Source organism: Dermacentor silvarum, chromosome 11 (genome assembly GCF_013339745.2).
Source record: "Dermacentor silvarum isolate Dsil-2018 chromosome 11, BIME_Dsil_1.4, whole genome shotgun sequence".
NCBI lineage: Eukaryota > Metazoa > Arthropoda > Arachnida > Ixodida > Ixodidae > Dermacentor > Dermacentor silvarum.
Genome location: NC_051164.1, coordinates 44,019,586 through 44,037,531, shown reverse-complemented (window position 1 = coordinate 44,037,531; position 17,946 = coordinate 44,019,586). Strand labels below are relative to the sequence as shown.

The 17,946-nt window shown below is 48.5% G+C and overlaps 2 protein-coding genes across 4 annotated transcripts in view; both read right to left on the bottom strand.

Annotated features, from left to right (window-relative positions):
• The window catches only part of LOC119433754 (neprilysin-1-like), a 293,006-nt gene that overhangs the window by 22,994 nt on the left and 252,066 nt on the right, over positions 1-17,946 (bottom strand). The window contains exon 7 of one of the 2 annotated variants that reach the window (XM_049659297.1): positions 6,577-6,689. The exons of the other annotated variant lie outside the window; for it this stretch is intronic. Within the exon in view, the coding sequence (XP_049515254.1) occupies positions 6,577-6,689 (113 nt within the window). The remainder of the gene's footprint in view (positions 1-6,576; positions 6,690-17,946) is intronic. 2 annotated transcript variants of the gene reach the window in all.
• The window catches only part of LOC119433750 (neprilysin-1-like), a 52,385-nt gene continuing 41,946 nt past the window's right edge, over positions 7,508-17,946 (bottom strand). The window contains exons 6-7 of one of the 2 annotated variants that reach the window (XM_049659312.1): positions 15,809-15,860; positions 7,508-7,654 (exon numbers count right to left, since the gene is read on the bottom strand). In XM_049659312.1, coding sequence (XP_049515269.1) covers positions 7,528-7,654; positions 15,809-15,860 — 179 coding nt within the window. In that variant the 3' untranslated portion in view covers positions 7,508-7,527. The remainder of the gene's footprint in view (positions 7,655-15,808; positions 15,861-17,946) is intronic. The other variant, XM_037701008.2, reaches the window with a different exon arrangement.

The following is a 17,946-nucleotide window of genomic DNA, read 5'->3' as shown; positions in this document are numbered from 1 at the left end:
ATAATATATATATACTCTTGCAAGATGTTTCCATAAGGACTAAGTAATAGTATTTAAAACAGCTGTGATTAAATAAAAGGGTGGCTCGTTCTGGGTCACGCCATCAACGGTGGTGACAATGAGGCGACGGGTGATACGTCGTAATTTGTCGCTAATAAACAAAAGTAAATTATTGCATCGAAACTTTTTATTTCAGCAGGGTCACCGTGACTGCGTAACTCAAAGGAGCTCTCGGTACAACCAAAGTTAATTTTTGATCTTGCGAAATTTGATTACCCACGGAACTGCTGCATGACAAATTGTGATCTCTATGAGCTATCGAAAAAAATGAAAGTCTAAAGCATGCGCATAGCTTCGCCATTCGGGGAGACGTTTCTGCTTATGTATAAGTTAGAGAACAGAAAGAAAACCCGTTCACTGGGTCGGATGTTCTATTCTGCCCTTCCTCGTCTTTGCCCGCGCCCGCAGTCTGAGCGCGCGAGCCTAAGTGCGTCTCTCTCTTCATTACACTCGGCCACGGTGCCGCAGATAGCTCAGTCGCTTGTGAGGGCACGCTGGTGATGGAAAACCATAATCGACAATACTTGGGAATGGGCGTTGTCGTGAACACTGTCCTGCACGCAACCAGCATTTCTGGGTAGTCGGTACTGAGTGTTGCTCTCGTGCCGCATGTCTCACCGATGATTATCTCGTCGCAGTTGGTAAAACATGACGGGCGGTCTCGGACACAGAACCGCTGTCTACCTCGCTAAACGGGGACGGTTGCACTGATCGCGGTCATGTGCAGTGCGTAGTGTAGGTGTCTGAGGCAATGATGGCGCGAGTGGCCGTCTCGGTGTGTGACGCGACTTTCGCTTTCGCAAGGCGCAGCTGCCAGGACAAGGCACTCCGAGGTGCTCAACCTGGCAAGTATTGAGAGAAATTCGCGTGCTACCGAACTGTCCTGGTCAGAAGCCGTGCAATAGGAAGGAGATTACAGGCTTGCGATGTGCGTTGCGAAAGTAGGAGTTGCGAGCTTTTTAAGGCTAGAAACTGTAAACAGCTGTGCCTGTGCTGGAAACGATGGATTTTTGTACGTCTGGTCTGTTCGCCTCTTGATTTCTCTCAGCGGAGTTTGAATGTATTTGAATTTGACCAATGGCTGCTTTGAAGTCATGAGGTGTGTGTCTTGCGTAGAGCTTGGAGATTGCGTCACCAAGTCTAGTGTATGGGATGGGATCTCGGGCTCTGGCAGTGATGGTGTGGTGCAAGATGCCCAAGCAGAGTCCAAAGCTCGCGAAAGGACAAGTAGCTCGCAACCGGGGTCTACAGCAGGCAGTCCGCGACTCTATCGGCCAAAACCTTGTTAGGTGCAGCCGCAGCGGCTAGATGGTGCTGCTCCAGCTTCGCGGGTTTGGCGTCGCAGAAGCTCGGCTGCCGTAGACGGCCATGCCAAAGTAGGAGCGGTCGTCACCGGGTGCTTCCCACCGTCTTCGGTAAAGCCGACGGCGACACCTGGTGCGCCGGAGCCTGCGAGGGTGCAGCCTGCGGGCCTCTCTATCGAGGCGCTACTTGGGGCAAATGCCACGACTAGGTGTTGTACTCCACGAGTTTCAGTTGCTGAGCAGTGGTGATTGGGTCATCGCAGGCCTACGTGAACGGGTGGAGAACAGTAATCAAAGCTGTGCTCCATTCTACCCAGGACCGGTACTTCTGACCTACGTAGCTCGCCCACGCCTCAGCACCATCTCGAAACCGGCCCGCTGCAATTAGCCATATCTTGTTGTCGGGCAAGGCATGGCGAGCCCTGAACGCGTTCGCTGCTCGCACCCACGGAATGGTGTTATTTCTAAATCCCTGGAACTCCGGTAGTTCCGATGATGATGCTAAGGTTGCAGGCGGGAAACCAAAGGGGGCCGAAACGATCGAGTTCAGCTACAGCGACATCAGCAAAATGCTCACATGACGTCCGTCAAGCCGCCCGCTAAACCATCCGTTGACCACGGGGAAGAATACGCACACGCTGAGGCGGCGGTTGCGGCCGCTGTACTCAGGTCACCCGGACCTGTGGCCAAGGGTGCGTGTACGACATCCGTTGAGATAGCGCTGGTGGTGGCCGCGGTACTTACTCCAGCCGGAAGCGTTGCCAGGGGAACGTGAAAGGCCTTCACCTGTTGCAGGAGGCAGGCAGGACGAGGCTTAGGGCAGAAGCGCCTCAAGACTGGGCTTTCGTCGACTGCGCCGTTCTAAGCAAGAAAACAGAAACAATACCCGTTCACTGGGGCGGCTGTTCTATTCGGCCGTACTTCATCTTTGCCCGCGCCCGCAGTCCGAGTGCACGAGCTTAAGTGCGTCTTTCTATTCATTAAAATATGTCACACAGTGGCAGGTAGCCAGCACGCTGCCATCATATTTCTTCATTCACATTCCCTGCTTGTTTTTGTCCACGTGAACATGTCATGCACGAGTATTTTCGTCCTGATGAGTTTTTGTTTTTCCTTTCTTTCTGCTTGTCCTTTTTGTTCTGTAGTCTTCTTGTTTGCGCCCACCAAGGTGGAGCTTGTCTCCGAGGACACTAAGACAGAATGCCTGATTTCATTGCTCATGCTCGCCGTCGCCTTTCATCTCGTCATCCCGCACATGCGCCCGTTTACTTCTGCTACCACATTACTCCTTTTCACTCACACACTCCTCTTCTCGATCTGTTCTATTTGTATTTATGGCCCTCGTTTCATCATGCCTTCTATAGTCCTTGCTTTACAGACCCATGATCGACGAGTACACCCATGCCGCTTCAACAACTTGCATCGGTTGACTTGACACCATGCCGGAGCTGCCAGGGCTCTGTTCATGGCGCAGCAACCCGACGACTCGGAACATCTTTTTTACAGCGTAAGCTGTTATGGGCTCATTCCAATAGCGTTTCGGTTCGCGATGGTGTCCGCCGCCGCCTCCGATGCCGGCGACCGTAACCGCTATCGCCGGAAATGCGAAAAAAAGTACCCGGTCCGCCCCGCGATTGAACCCAGGCCCGCTGCACCGGAGTCGGATACTTTACCACACAGCCACGCAAGCTTTTTGTTTCTTCATTATCAGAGCCACGCAAGCGCTTGCCATCAGGCAGCGTAAAAATGCCCTATAAACGCTCCTTAGGCAGGCGCGCAGGCGCAGACGACGAGATGCGGTTCAGAGGAGGCGCGCAATCAACGCGATGCCGAGCCTCCGCCAGTCTGGCGGCGCCATCTAGTTAAGGCGCCTGCAAACACAGCGTGACCAACATGCAAGTTGCAAATAGCAGTTGCATGCTGCATGTAACTAGACCTGGTTAATTCAAGCAGGCTAGGTGACTATTTGTCACCAGCCGGTTTTGAAGATCCCAATAAACAATCATCATCACCGTCATCATCAACAACAACAACAACAACGTACCGTGCCACGAGTCAAGAGATGTGAGATGTGCGCCACGTATTCTGGATAACTGTTCGGTACACGTTATGGCGTCTCCTCGCAAGGTACAATGCGCTGCTGCAGAGGCGAATCGTAAAGCTACATGCGCGGCTTCCAACAGGCATCATCGGGCTCATCAGACTGCAGCCGCAGCTCGCCGTTGACGCCGACACCGGGCGGAGAGTTCAGATCGTTCTCGTCAAAATCGAGGCGAAGACACTTTGCCGCGAAGACCTTGTTGTATGTGGTGCCGAAATTGGGGCTACCCTTGCGCCGCTCAACCAGCTTACGCTGTGACTGTGCTGCGTGTGCCGCGCCGGCCTGTGACTTTGTTTTCTTCATTTCTTTCTGGCTTACCAAGCGTGTTTTTGCGGTTAGAGTGATGTTTTCGGCATCGTGGAAGGGTAATCTACTGATACAGAAGAAATCATTTTCCCCTTTAATGTCCCTTTAAGTTACTGCAACAACATGTCCTTCAGCAAACACCAACTAGGCTAACAAACAGCTCGAAGAAACACGAGAGCTGAAGATTCCTTCAGCACAAGCATGCGTGCGGTAACGTGATCAAACACTTGCTAGAGGTGGGGGCAAGGGACGCGCACCTATCCGCCCTCTTCTCCTAGCGCTCACGTCTCCTCTCCTCTACCCTTGGTGTAATTGCGCATAGCTGTTCACATGCGGGTCACACATGATATCTTGGAGGTGATCTTCGGCAAGTGCAAAAAGGCCTAGCCAAGGTGGTTGCTGCGAGTGCCGCGCAGGCCTGTGACTTTTTTTCTTTTTCTCTCCTTTCTTCCGTTTTTTTCTCTTTTCTTTTCTTTTTATTTACCTTTTCCTTTGTTACATATTTTTACATCTCTTTTCACCTTTCATTTTCCTAATAAATCAACCGGACGGAATGCCGACACGAGACATATAATTTAAATGCAGACCTTTCATTCCTCTGCCAAGATCCGTTTATTGTACGCTTTACTTATACTTTTGCATGTTGGCTCCACCTTGGCTTTTTTCATTTATACACAATTGGCTTGCTTAGTGAGTTTACTTTTGGATTTTCGACCCCTTTTTTATTTTGCTCGTGTTTGGCTTTTAACCTGCGATACCTTTGGTGGTGCGGGTTTACCTCACGTTTATTTAGGTTATCTTTTGCATTCAGGGGCTCAAACACTCGCCGTTCCATCCGCATAGTGCAGCTTAGTCATGAAGAGTGCGGATCGGCGTACCAACGGTTCCCGGTTGAAGTTCACGGTTAAACAGCGACTGCAGCGCGCAATCCTCAGTATAGGGAATTGAAACAAAATATTGAAGAACCACATTCGCCCGGCGAAGCACTTTTAAAAACGATAGTCTTTCTTGGGCCACCTAAACGCGAAAAACTCTGTCCGTCCGCCCGCCCGTCCGTCCGTCCGTCCGTCTGTCTGTCTGTCACTCGATACAACCGTCCGTCCAAAATGAAGCAGATAAAAGCATGCATGAAGACGAAGTATATATAGCCTAAACTGTTTCGAGCTACTAGCACTGGTAGCACGGGGTCATACACGTCAACGTTATACAGCGCAAAGGAAACCTCAGGCATATTTGAGGCAAAGTATATGTGCACAACGGTGATCCGCAGCGTTCATCTCATTAAGAATACACATAGGACTGGTTTCTATGTTAGTGGATGAAAAATGAACGCGTTATAAATGGTGTCGAAGAGAATACGCGTTAAAAACAAGCCGACTGGAGCCGCGGCTCTGTAGCCGGCTTTAAGCCAACAGTAATAAAAGGTCCCAACAGATGGCTGGAGAGCAGGGCGAAGGCGGGAAATTTGAATTCAGTTCAGCAAAACCCCCATTGCACCCATCATGGGAGGAGTGAGAGGGCAGGGGAAGAGCGTAAGTGGTGGGAGGGGGGAGAAGAGCGGGTGTTACGTATCAGGGGCGGCAGAAGACTATCGTCTTTCGACGTCATTTGCAGTGAAGCAAGCAGATATTCGGCCAATTTTTTTTTTCGCGCAGCTCCCATGCTCCGTAACCTTACCCGTTTAGCCTTTCCGCCGCCCATGAGAGCTGCGGAAAGCGGTTTTCGTATACTGCTACTGATTTAAATACATCTTTTTTATGACCAGCCACTTAATCACCGGCAACAGTTACACAAACTGTATGTATACCGCGCACGATCGCCGTGGTTGAACGAACGACATAAAACAACACCTTTGAAAGCACAAATGTGTACAAATAGCTATGCGAGTCCTCTACGGAAGCGTAGTGATGTGGTGTAGTGGTTAGCGTGTTTGTTTTTCACGCGATGTACCCGGGCTCGATTCAAAATGTTTTTGCAATGTGTGTTTGTGTGCTTCGTGTTATCCATATCCTATAACGTGGTTCTATGCTATGTGTATGAAACCACGCGAAAGACTACTCTGGGCGCCACCTGTCTATAAATAAAACATTGCAATTAGTTCGCATAACATTTGAGCCGCTACATAGCCGGACAGGTTTGAGCTGAAATACTGCATAAAAATTTTGCTTTATGCGTGCCATTTTCCAAGCGGGCTTACTGTGCAACGAATGGGGTTGTTTAAAATAGGCTGCATACGGAGTAGGCCACTTGCAGTGAGTTATTTGTAAGCGTAGAAACTTTAATCTACTTTCCGCATTATATCCGTTCTTTTAAGGCGATATTACTGCTATTATAGTGTACCTACAATAATACATATAGAGAAAAATATATATATATACGTTGATGTATTCGAATACTTCGAGGTAAATACAACTGCTCGAAATAAATTTTCATAGGTATTTTAAGAAAGGTTAGTCATTTTACAAGCACAGACCCAGTATTTTTCTTCATCTTTCTGTGGTTTTACGTGCCAAAACCAGTTCTGATTATGAGGCACGCCACAGTGGAGGGCTCCGGATTAGTTTTGACCACCTGGGGTTCCTTAACGGGCACTACAACGCAAGCACACGGGCATTTTTGCATTTCGCCTGCATCGAAATGCGCCCATGATTTTTTCCGAGCAGCAGCATCAACCAGCTAAATACATATTTGCTTTAATACACGATACATCATATACATTTATTCATAGCAAAATATATACAATTAGTATTACACATCTTTGAAGTCGCACCTGTTTACCCAACAAGAATGCAGTGAGATTCTCACCTGAAGCGTCTTTTTGTTGACAGCTCCGTATTCTTGTTCGAAGCATGAAGTTCGGCTCGCAGCCAATTTTTTGAATTCTTCAAATTTGCTGTGGCCCAGGATTGGCTTGATACCTAGGGCAAAGAATAGGAACAAATGCGTTTTATACATGAATATGTTGATTTGCACGTGTACACATGTATTGCCGCGCAACATTTCATTGAACACATTATAGAAGCTGTATTTTGAGACAAGTGAACTTTCAAGTATTTGATTATCTTTTACCTTTTGTTTTGTAATAGAATGGAAGCAGCAATATTTCCATCACCTATAGTGTTTCACTCATTTATAGTATATAGACTGAACAGGTGCAGGTATATTAGCGGCTACAAGTTGTTATATAAACATTAGGATTGTATATGGAAACTAGTAAGCCATTTTAAAAACAGCATGTTTTGGATGACGTGCAGTGAAGGACGCGATCTCATTCAAACATTTTAAAAAGTAGCAGATTCAAGGAAGACTGCAGAAAATGGAAGGTTTGAGCACGATGGTTTGTAATCGTAGAAGTCACGTAGATTTTGCTGAATTAGGAAAAAATGATAAAGACGCACATGCCTGAAGCAGCTCCAGGATATTTTGTCCACTTATGATGGAAGCCTATGAGCCACAATGATTACAGGCAGCGTCGTGCAGGATGAAGGCGTGGTGTAGGGGTGCAGGACCGCACATGCCTATGAGCGCGGTATTGCCACCAAAGCCTTGGGCCATGTTTGTGTTTAGTTAGTACTACACGTTCGTGGTAAATTACGACTCCGGCTGGTGACCGGCAAATTAGGGCTTAATTACCGGCAATGATGAGTATAACTGAACATTGAAAACATTTATACTGCATATAAAAGGTAAAAAAGCTTGATTTTTGCCATGGCCACTGACGATTACCTCTTCTACTTGTGTGGCATTGTGGAACATTTATGAAGTGGTATCGTATTCGTTGCAGCATAAGAAGAATGAAGATGCACTGATATTACCATCGATGCTGAAGGTAGACCCCAGTTCGCGAGCAATTGTAACGCCGATGGCACCATAGTTCAATGAGCTGAAATAGAAGAAAGCGTGTGTGTGTCAGTATTAATCCACTAGACGACAGCATCGTTTTACATTTGAAGGGAGGATTTTTTTGCCTAGCCCAACATGGTTTCGCCTCTGTCCTGTGCAGGATCAGTATCTTGCCGCACACACACGCACACACACACACACACGCACACACACACACACACAACACACACACACACACACACACACACACATATATATTGTCACGAGCTCTCATAACAGAGGGCAGAAACAACGCGAATGACCACGGGGACTCTCGGTGGAGAAGGAAGACGACGTTCGGCTGGTTGCTTTTGTGCCGGGCTTGCAACACGCCAACCGTTACGATTTATCTGCCCTGCAGATTTGAATAAACGCTTCGCGGCGTAACATTTGGTGAAGCTGTGCTGGGTACCTCCCACGATCGACAACGGAATCGTCCGTACAAGACCTTCGGAGAAGCCGCCGCCTTGCCGGACTTTTGCCATCGGCCACCATCATGCCTAGAGAGGAACATGCTCCCAGTACTGCATCGGCAGGACCAGCTCCGATTCAACACTACCGAGAGCCAAGCACGTTCTCCGCAAAGGCAGGAGAAGATGTCGATGAGTGGCTCACCCATTATGAAAGGGTAAGCCAGGACAATCATTGGAACGCCGTCTCCCAACTGAAGAACGTTGTTTTCTTTTTGAGTGGCACAGCGATGGTGTGGTATGACAACCATGCGGACGCGCTAAATACCTGGGCCTGTTTCGTTGACGAGATTAAGAAGTGTTTTGGCGATTCGGATGCCAAGAAGAAACGAGCGGAATCAACGTTAGCTCAGAGGGCTCAGGTCCCTGGAGAGACTTGCACCACATTCATCGAGGAAATTCTAAAACTGTGTAAGACCGTAAACCCCCTTATGTCAGAAGAGGATAAGGTGGGACACCTTTTGAAGGGAATCGCGGAAGATGTGTACAACTTCCTCATTGGGAAAGATAACTTGGAAACAGTATCAGATGTGGTACGGCACTGCCGTACCTTCGAAACACTGAAGACTCGTCGAATTGCCCCGAAATTTGGACGGCTAGCTAATGTGACGACTGTAGCCAGTGTGGACACGAATCCACCAATAGACTTATCGTCCACCATTCGGCAGATTGTCCGTGAGGAACTCCTTCGACACGAAGAACAAGCACGGTATGTGGACCCACGTTACAGCTCCTGTGCTTTCCGAGACGCCATGTGTGCAACCCCCTCGACTCATTGGCAGCACTCAGTAAACGCCGCGGACTTTGGCAGCTATAGAGATGGTCCACATCATGAACTGAACCAGCCATCCTATAACGATTCTTTTGATCAAAGCCTTGATCAGCGCCCACGCAACGGTCGCTCACGACGACCAGCCACTGCCTATGACTCGCAACGACAGTATATTGGTTACTCTCAACGCACGGCCACGGCTGAACAGTGTCATCAGCATCCCGATGTTCGCCCTATGCCTGTGTGCTACAGCTGTCGCACACCAGGTCACATAGCTAGATACTGCACCCAACGTCGACCATCGGGCTATGGGCAATCGATGCCATCTGCGTGGCAGAGTGGTCGTATCATGGACAACCAGCGGCCAGGGAACTGCTCTCCAGGAAGCCACTCCCGAGAAGAAACGCCACGTACCTACACCTTAGGAAGCTACTTTAAAGAGGGAAGACCTCGTAACCGTTCGCCTGCTTCCGACCGCACCCTGACACCACCACCAGCTTTCCGAGCGTATCGATCACCATCTCCACGGCGGCGCATCCCGTCATCATCTCCGCGGCGCCGCTTCCCGTCACCCCCGCCGGAAAACTAGCCAGCGCGACCGATGGGGGTGAGGTCGCTGGAAAATCTGTGCTGCCGGCTGAGATACCTCCAACTATTTTCATGCTGAAGAACAGGGTTCATGTGTGTATTGACGGTGTGTCTACCATGGCTTTAGTCGACACGGGTGCAACTGTTTCCGTCATGAGCGTGCTGTTTAAAAGTCTTCTGGGACGCAAACTCATGTTATGTTAGGACCAGAGCACAAGTTTTCGTGGAGTGGGTGGTGACTCATTATATCCGATCGGAGTTTGTAATGTGGATGTGTCATTGGGTGGTCGAGTTTTTAACACTGAGTTTATTGTCCTTCCTCGTTCCACCCACGATGTGATTCTAGGGATCGACTTTTTACAGTTATGTGGCGCAAATGTTGACTGCCGCACGGGAGAACTCAGTGTGGGCGAAAGTGCTTTATCTGTGATCTTGGAAAACTCACCCAACCAAGAGAGTGTATTTTGCGTCTCCGAGGATACCGTTGTGCCCGCTTTATCCGCGATGGGTGTTTCAGTTGTTTTTTCTACTCGCAACCCGTTCGATGCTGCAGTGGACCCTGTACATTTGAACTGCCTAAAGAAAAACGTGCTGGTTCCTCATTGCATGGTATCGGTGCTGAATGGACGCACACGACTATAGGCGATAAATTGTTCTACTGAAGCGGCGGTGCTGCCTCAAGGCTTAAAGCTGGCCACATTTCAAGAAGACTCCCCGATACCCATGGCAGTGCTTACAGAACTTCCGGACACAGCAGAAGCCAGTAACATGCGCCCTGTGGACTCAAAATTCGTCTCCATGGTCGCTAAATCGCTCAGTGACCATAAGCGTGATGCGTTGGTGGCGCTCCTTGTGAAACACTCCTCAGTATTCGACTTCACGCAGCACGACGGCCCGACATCGATCCCTGTGTCTAGAACTCGCCACCGCATCAACACAGGATCTGCTCAACCAATTCGACAAAAACCCTATCGCGTGTCGCCCGCAGAGCATAAGATAATCAGTGAGCAAGTCGAAGAAATGCTAACCAAAGGAGTCATTCAAGAGTCATCTAGCCCTTGGGCAGCACCAGTGATATTGGTGAAAAAGAAAGATGGTACATGGCGATTCTGTATTGATTACCGACGCCTAAACAACGTTACCAAAAAAGACGTGTACCAGCTTCCGCGAATAGACGACGCAATCGATTACCTTTATGCGGCCTCGTACTTCTCCTCTGTTGATCTGCGGTCAGGTTACTGGCAGATTCCTATGCACACTGAGGATAAGGAAAAAACTGCATTTGTAACACCCGACGGATTGTTTGAATTTAACGTCATGCCTTTCGGGCTGTGCAACGCGCCCGCAACGTTCGAACGGTTCATGGACACTGTACTGCGTGGCTTGAAATGGGAAGTTTGCATGTGCTATCTGGAAGACGTTGTGATCTTCGGCCGAACATTTAGTGAGCATAACAAGCGTCTGGAGTTGGTTCTGAACTGCTTGGAGAAGGCTGGCCTGGTCCTCAATTCAAAGAAGTGTCATTTTGGGGAGCAACAAGCTATTGTGCTGGGACATCAGGTCGATAAAGAAGGCATCCGACCAGATCCACAAAAGACTGTGGCTGTAGAGGCATTTAGGGAACCTCACAGTGTCAAGCAATTGGGAGGTTTTTAGGCTTATGCTCCTACTTTCGCTGATTCATTCCCAGATTTGCTGACGTGGCCCATCCTCTCACGCGCCTTCTCCAGAAAGGCGTTCCTTTTGAGTGGACTACAGAGTGCGACTCATTGTTTCGTCAATTAAAGTTTCTCTTGAAGTCACAGCCTATTCATCGCCACTTCGATCCCTCAGCACCAACAGAGGTTCACACCGATGCGAGTGGTGTTGGCATCGGCACTGTGCTTGTTCAGCGCATCCGTGAAAGCGAGCACGTGATCTCGTACGCTAGCCGCTCCATGAGTCGCTCCGAGCGCAATTATACAGTTACCGAGCAAGAGTGCTTGGCGGTCATCTTCGCGGTGCAACGCTTTCGTTCATACCTCTACGGCCGCCCCTTCACAGTGGTCACGGATCATCATTCACTGTGCTGGCTTGTGAATCTGCGGGACCCTTCTGGTCGACTTGCGCGTTGGGCTCTCCGTCTACAGGAGTACGATTTTGTTGTTTCCTACAACAGCGGTCGACGGCACGCTGATGCTGACTGTCTCTCTCGGATGTCACTGCCGACGACTGAATGCGACGCTGACAACTTCGACCAATACATCGCTTTTGTATCTCCGGAATTTCCTGATATGTATACTTTCATATCCGAACAGCAGAAGGACAAGAGCTTGCAGCCACTCTTCGCGGCCGCACGCGAGCCTTTAGAAGATAATCGTTTTCGCCTACGTGACGGCGTCCTGTACAAGAAGAGCTACTCGACCACTGGCGCGCGCTACCTTTTAGTTGTGCCCAAGAGTCTCCGCGTTAAAGTGCTATGTGTCACGCACGACGATCCCACTTCAGGTCCTCTGGGATCCACACGAACACTCTACCGTGCTCAAGAACGTTTTTACTGGCCCAAGATGCGTCACGATACCGAGCAGTACGTCGCCAGTTGCACCGAATGCCAGCGTTACAAACGACCTACAAACACACCGCATGGTTGACTTCAGCCAGTTCCGCCTTCCAGTGCCCCTTTTGAACAAGTCGGCATATATCTCCTGGGCCCCTTCCCGCGATCCTCCAATGGCAATCGTTGGGTTATTAAGTGTGTAGACCACCTCACCCGTTATTGTGAGACGGCAGCGCTGACATCGGCAACAGCAACAGAAGTTTCTATTTTCTTGTTATATTCCGTTATTCTCCGACATGGGCCTCCTCGCATTATAATCAGTGATCGTGGGAGACAATTTACTGCAGACGTTGTCGAAGAGACCCTTCGTCTGTGCTCATCTAGCTTCCGCCACTCGACGCCATACCATCCACAAACCAATGGTCTGGTCGAACGTACCAACCGAACGCTTGCCAACATGCTGTCGATGTATGTCGATTCCGCACATAAGAACTAGGACAGCCTCCTACCTTTTGTCACCTATGCCTTCAACACTGTGAGACACGAGACCACCGGTTACTCACCGTTCTTCCTCCTTTATGCTCGTCCGCCTCGTTACACACTCGACACCATGTTTCCCTACTTCGCTCATGACAATGACTCTATTACCAAGGTCCTCTGTCGAGCAGAAGAGGCGCGACGCATTGCTCGGCTACGCACCTTGGCCTCGCAGGACCGGTCAAAGATCCGCTACGATGGTCGGCGCCTACATGTATATTATTGCGATAGCAATTATATGGACACTTGAACCGGATTTCTGCCGTCGGCGTCGCCGTCGTCGTCGCCGTCGCCGTGAGGTTCCCTATAGATAAAATCTTCGCCGCGCGCCGTATGCCCGAGAGGAAGCGTGCGGGGACGCGCGCTATCACGGAGAGCGAACGCACTCAATCTCCCACGCGCAAGCAAGGAAGCAGGAAGCCAGCGCCGGAGGGAGCAAGGGGGGGGGGGGGGGCGCACTTCTCTGCCAACAGCCGCGCTCGTCGCTCGCTCGCACCGTCTCTTATCTCCACACGGCATTCGCCGCTCAGTTTCCGTTGAAGCGATAGACCGCACGTACCTTCGCCCGCTGCGGCGTATGCTTGCTGCCAGCGTTTTGACAGTCGTTGTCTGCTGTCATTCAGTGTGATCTCTTCGTGTTTATGCGCGCTCACACCACGCTTGTTCATTCAGTTCGTAATAGTCGGGCCACATTTTCCAACGCACGCTACACACGCAATGCTGCCCGGATCGGCAGTGCAGCGCTACAGGTGTGTCCCTTCGCACGCGCTGCCCACGGGAAGCGCTTCTCATCAACACCACCGTTTCACACGCGCCTTCTCGTGGTCGTCGAGTCTCTCTTCATGTCGGTCTGCTTACGCCGCAGCACACCTGCTTACTTAATCAGCTCATGTTTACTACGATTCATATTGCTATCAAAGCCGCTCACCTTACTTCGTATGACATTGCTGTGTTGCTATCGCATTCATTGCTTCGCCCTTAGGGCGAAACTGTGACATTTTTTCGATCCTGGCGACCTTGTGTTGCTCTAGACGTCTTTACAGAAGCGTGGCTTCTGCCAGAAGTTGTTGGCCCACTATGTTGGGCCCTACGTTATACTTGAACGCCTCAGCGAGGTCAGCTATCGCATTGCACGCCTCACGAGCACTGGACGACACTCGGCCAAAACCGAAGTGACTCACGTTGCCCACCTGAAGCCTTGCAATTCACGAACGACTGACTGACTTGCCCGGCGGGCTTCATCAGCCAACGGGGAAATGTCACGAGCTCTCATAACAGAGGGCAGAAACAGCGCGAATGACCACGGGGACTGTCGGTGGAGAAGGAAGACGACGCTCGGCTGGTTGCTTTTGTGCCGGGCTTGCAACACGCCAACCGTTACGATTTATCTGCCCTGCAGATTAAAACAAACGCTTCGCGGCGTAACAATATATATATATATATATATATATATATATATATATATATGTAACGAGCCACACAAGGACAGTGCGTTGCATTAGTAGGGAAAGAGAAAGATGAAGACTAAAAGGCAGTGTTCGGGCGACGATGTTTGTCTCCGCCCGCAACCTCCAGCTCGCGTCACACAAGCCGACAGGATGAACACCTGGCAGCCACTTTATCTGCCGCACATCAACATAGAAGTCTTCCACGCCACGCTGTGAACCCGGAGCGCACAGCTCCCCCACCTTCACCGACGAGCATCATGATTGCATCACTGCAAGCCTTGGACATACCCAAGTACACCGGATCAGTGGACGATGGGCCCGAGGAAGATTGGTTCCAGCTTTTCGAGCTCCACGCATCCGCTGCATCATCATCGGAAAGAGATATGGTCTCCAACTTCAGTGACTACGTCACCGCTGAGGCATTTCGGTTTTACCTTACGCACATCTTCGAAAACGATGAATCGTGCACAAAACTCAAAGAAGAGATGAATAGTCGATTTCACGTATCAGTGCAGACGCCTCCATTATCCAACAGCTAGAGACATTTCAACTGTGGCGCCGCAGTTATCCGCAACCTCCACTTAGGAATCAACATCAGAGCCAAACAAGGTCTCCTATGGGGAGAACATCGATGAGTTTCCCATGTCATGATCCTCGCGAGAAGACGACGCACAAACGCGCACCTAGCATGATGATGACTGCCACAGAGCCACCTTCACCATATACGCTCTCGACACGCCACAGGAATCATGTTCCTGAACCATCCGACGCGTTCACACCGTTGTCTTGTACGCATGTCCCACCACCAGGTTTCGTGTCACGTGGCACTTTCACGGCTGTAAGACAACACGACATCTCAAGCCCAACTATTATTTATTCTGATCAGGCTAATTCGACTTTCTACCGACAATAGGCTAGAGGGAAACCACCAGCAGCATGTGCTCTATTTATGAGGAAGACAATACTCTTTCAGCAGCTACGGATGAGCCATGTGCATTTGGAGACGAAACCACTTCGAAACAAAGAACCTTTATTCCGATTACAACAACCCAAGGAACCGCTGCCACTGCATAAGCGTCGCAAACCCTAAGCGTCGAACTCTGCGAGATGACAATAGCACCCATTCATCATGTCGTCGCATCACTCAGAAGAGCCTTCTGTGAAGCCTGACACAATGCTTTTTCCACCAAACAAGTCTCCCACAAGCGAGGAATGCACCAGCTACCCACAGATTACCACGTCGATTTGCAAAACAAGTCAAAGGCCAATGCTGATGGAAACACAACCTCAGGAACTCCCGCCGCAACATCAGAAAGATAAACATCAACTCCTTCAACAACTTCAGCAAGAAGCAAAATGCTGCGTGTAATTTCCTGCTTTTGGTAGTATGAACTGTGCTAGAGGTGTATCGAACATTGAGATTTTAAAACTTGCGATAAAATTGTTTTCGTTATTTGGATTTATACTTACATCTTACGCGTACACTAGGTTTAAAACAGGAAGACGATTAATCAAACTGCATTTGTGCACTGCCACTGTGACTTCACAGACGTTATCCAACGATAGCGTCTATTGTCCATTGGTTGACATGGCACTCATAACGCTAACAGTTGAGCAAATGGCTACTGCCCATTAAATCTGAAAGTTGCCCAGACAGCATTACGAAATAAAGTATGGCAGCAATAGTAAACCTGTATTCTCCATGTTCGAAACAATTGCTCTACTCGCACACTGCTAGTTTATATTTGATACACAAACACAGATAAAGAAGCGCACAGCACCTTAGTGTTTTTCAAGTTCTTACCGTGGAAGTCCTCGCTGAAAAAATGGAGATACGAAGATTGGGTAGGGAATTTCTGAAAGAAGCAAATAATTTAAGTGTGTAGTTGATGTTGCAAGACTGCCTATATAAATTTAAGTGCAAACGGATAATAGCAACAAATGCTACGGGCATTCCATCAAATTGCGATGTTGAGTCACACCAAGCTGGCCTGGAAACATGTTGTAGTGTTTGGCTTCGCTTTAGTAGCCCCAATTACACCACTTTGCAAGTGAAAGTGAACCTAGAAATGTTAGAATGCAATTTGGTTGTTTTAGACGTGTTGTTGAATCAGTACACTTGCTGCGACATCTAGCCAGTGTTTAAAGCACGTGCCTTCAGGGAAACATTAATCCAATAGTACATTTTATATTATTTGAGATTACATTACTTCGTATGCGTGAACCTCCAAAGCGTGGCCAAATGCTAGGAATTCAAAGTTTTCCGACTACATAATACAATGTAACAGTCCGTTATTCTGTCAACTGTTCCGCACTCGGTACAATACAGCTAATTTGCTATCGGTGCTGCACTGAGTGCAATGGCGTTTTTTGCCTATTTTATTTTGGATCCTTTTGTGCAACGTATGTCCATTTCAGTTTTGTTGTCATTATGCATATATTTCAGTGCAAAGTTTAATTATTCTGTATATGAATGCTGCTGTTTCCTCCTCTTTATGTGCCTGTAAAGGCCTGTAAAAGCCTGTAGCATAAAAAATGTACCGTGCAAAAGCGTGTAAATATACACTCTAAAAACAAAGAGTTCTGGGAACTCTCTTTGAGGGAGTATCTGCTTGTCCCATATTTCACTCCCTTTTCAGGAGTAAAACGCCTGCATTTTGGATAGAGTACAGCAACTCCCCCGGGCAGAGTATCAGTACTGCTCCTAAACACAGTGTTAGAACTCCTTCCAGTGTACGAATACTCCACCCCACAAGAGTATTAGTACTCCCCCAAACTGAGTGCTTCTACTCCCCCAGAGTGATTGTACTCCACCCCACAAGAGTATTAGTACTCCCTCGAACAGAGTGCTTCTACTCCCCAAACAGAGTGCCTGTACTCCTCCTAACAGAATGTTTGTACTCCTTCAGGCAGAGTGCTGGTACTCCTCCCAGTTGTGGAAAGCACTGGCTATGCAGTGCCATGGTCACATCAGAGGCGATTCACAACACTTACATGTCGGGGATATTTGATTCCTTCATAAGCAGCTCCTGCACATATGCTTGGTAAATTGGATTTGATGTTTAGTCGCCGAGTCACTCGAATGAAACATCTTTTTCTTAAAAGGTCAACATTTTATTGATAAAACAGTCACAAGACAAACTGAGTAAAATTTTGACAAACATACTGATGCACACATAAAATCTGATTACAAAGATTTTCAGGAACTTTACAACACGTTTTGCAATAATACATACATTTTCTGCAACATTTCATCGCTAATGCAGGCAGAAATATTCTTTATTTTCAATTGCAACGTTTAAAAAATGAAAGTATACAATGGCAAATCTAACAAAGAAACATGCGCAACCTCGCAAAGTATTGGCACTACTATTGAAGAAAAAGATGCAACACACTACTGGCCAGAAAACGCATTTCGAGCACAAAACTCGTGTACTTATACGCCGTAGGTAACCAGATGAGCTGCAAAGCATGAGGCTGGCAAAGTAATTTTTTCAAGAAAGATTTTTTCATCCATACTATACGACAGCAGCTAGTTTGATAACGTCCTATGTAGTGTATGGATGTTCCTGACTGAGAGTACAGTATATTTAGAAATGTGTTGTATATTTTCATGTAAAGCCGCACGTCTAGTTTTGGGTATATTTCACATAATTATTCATATATGGGCTGCAGCCCCTTTTTTCTAAACGCGCATCTTGTCATGGTTGTCCAGCACTATCTGCGCTCGGTGTCAATGCGGTACAGTGGCGTATCATAGCTCCTATTCCGTTGGATGCAAAGCTGATAGTCTTTTGGCAGAAAGTTCGACTTCACTGTTGGCGTTCTCATAACAGTAATTTCCTGGTGCTGTCGGGATCGTGCCATCGTGCTTTCTCACGCACTCTATTTCTTAGACGGCTATTGCCACTGCGCACTGACGCATTTCACAACTGCTGTGGT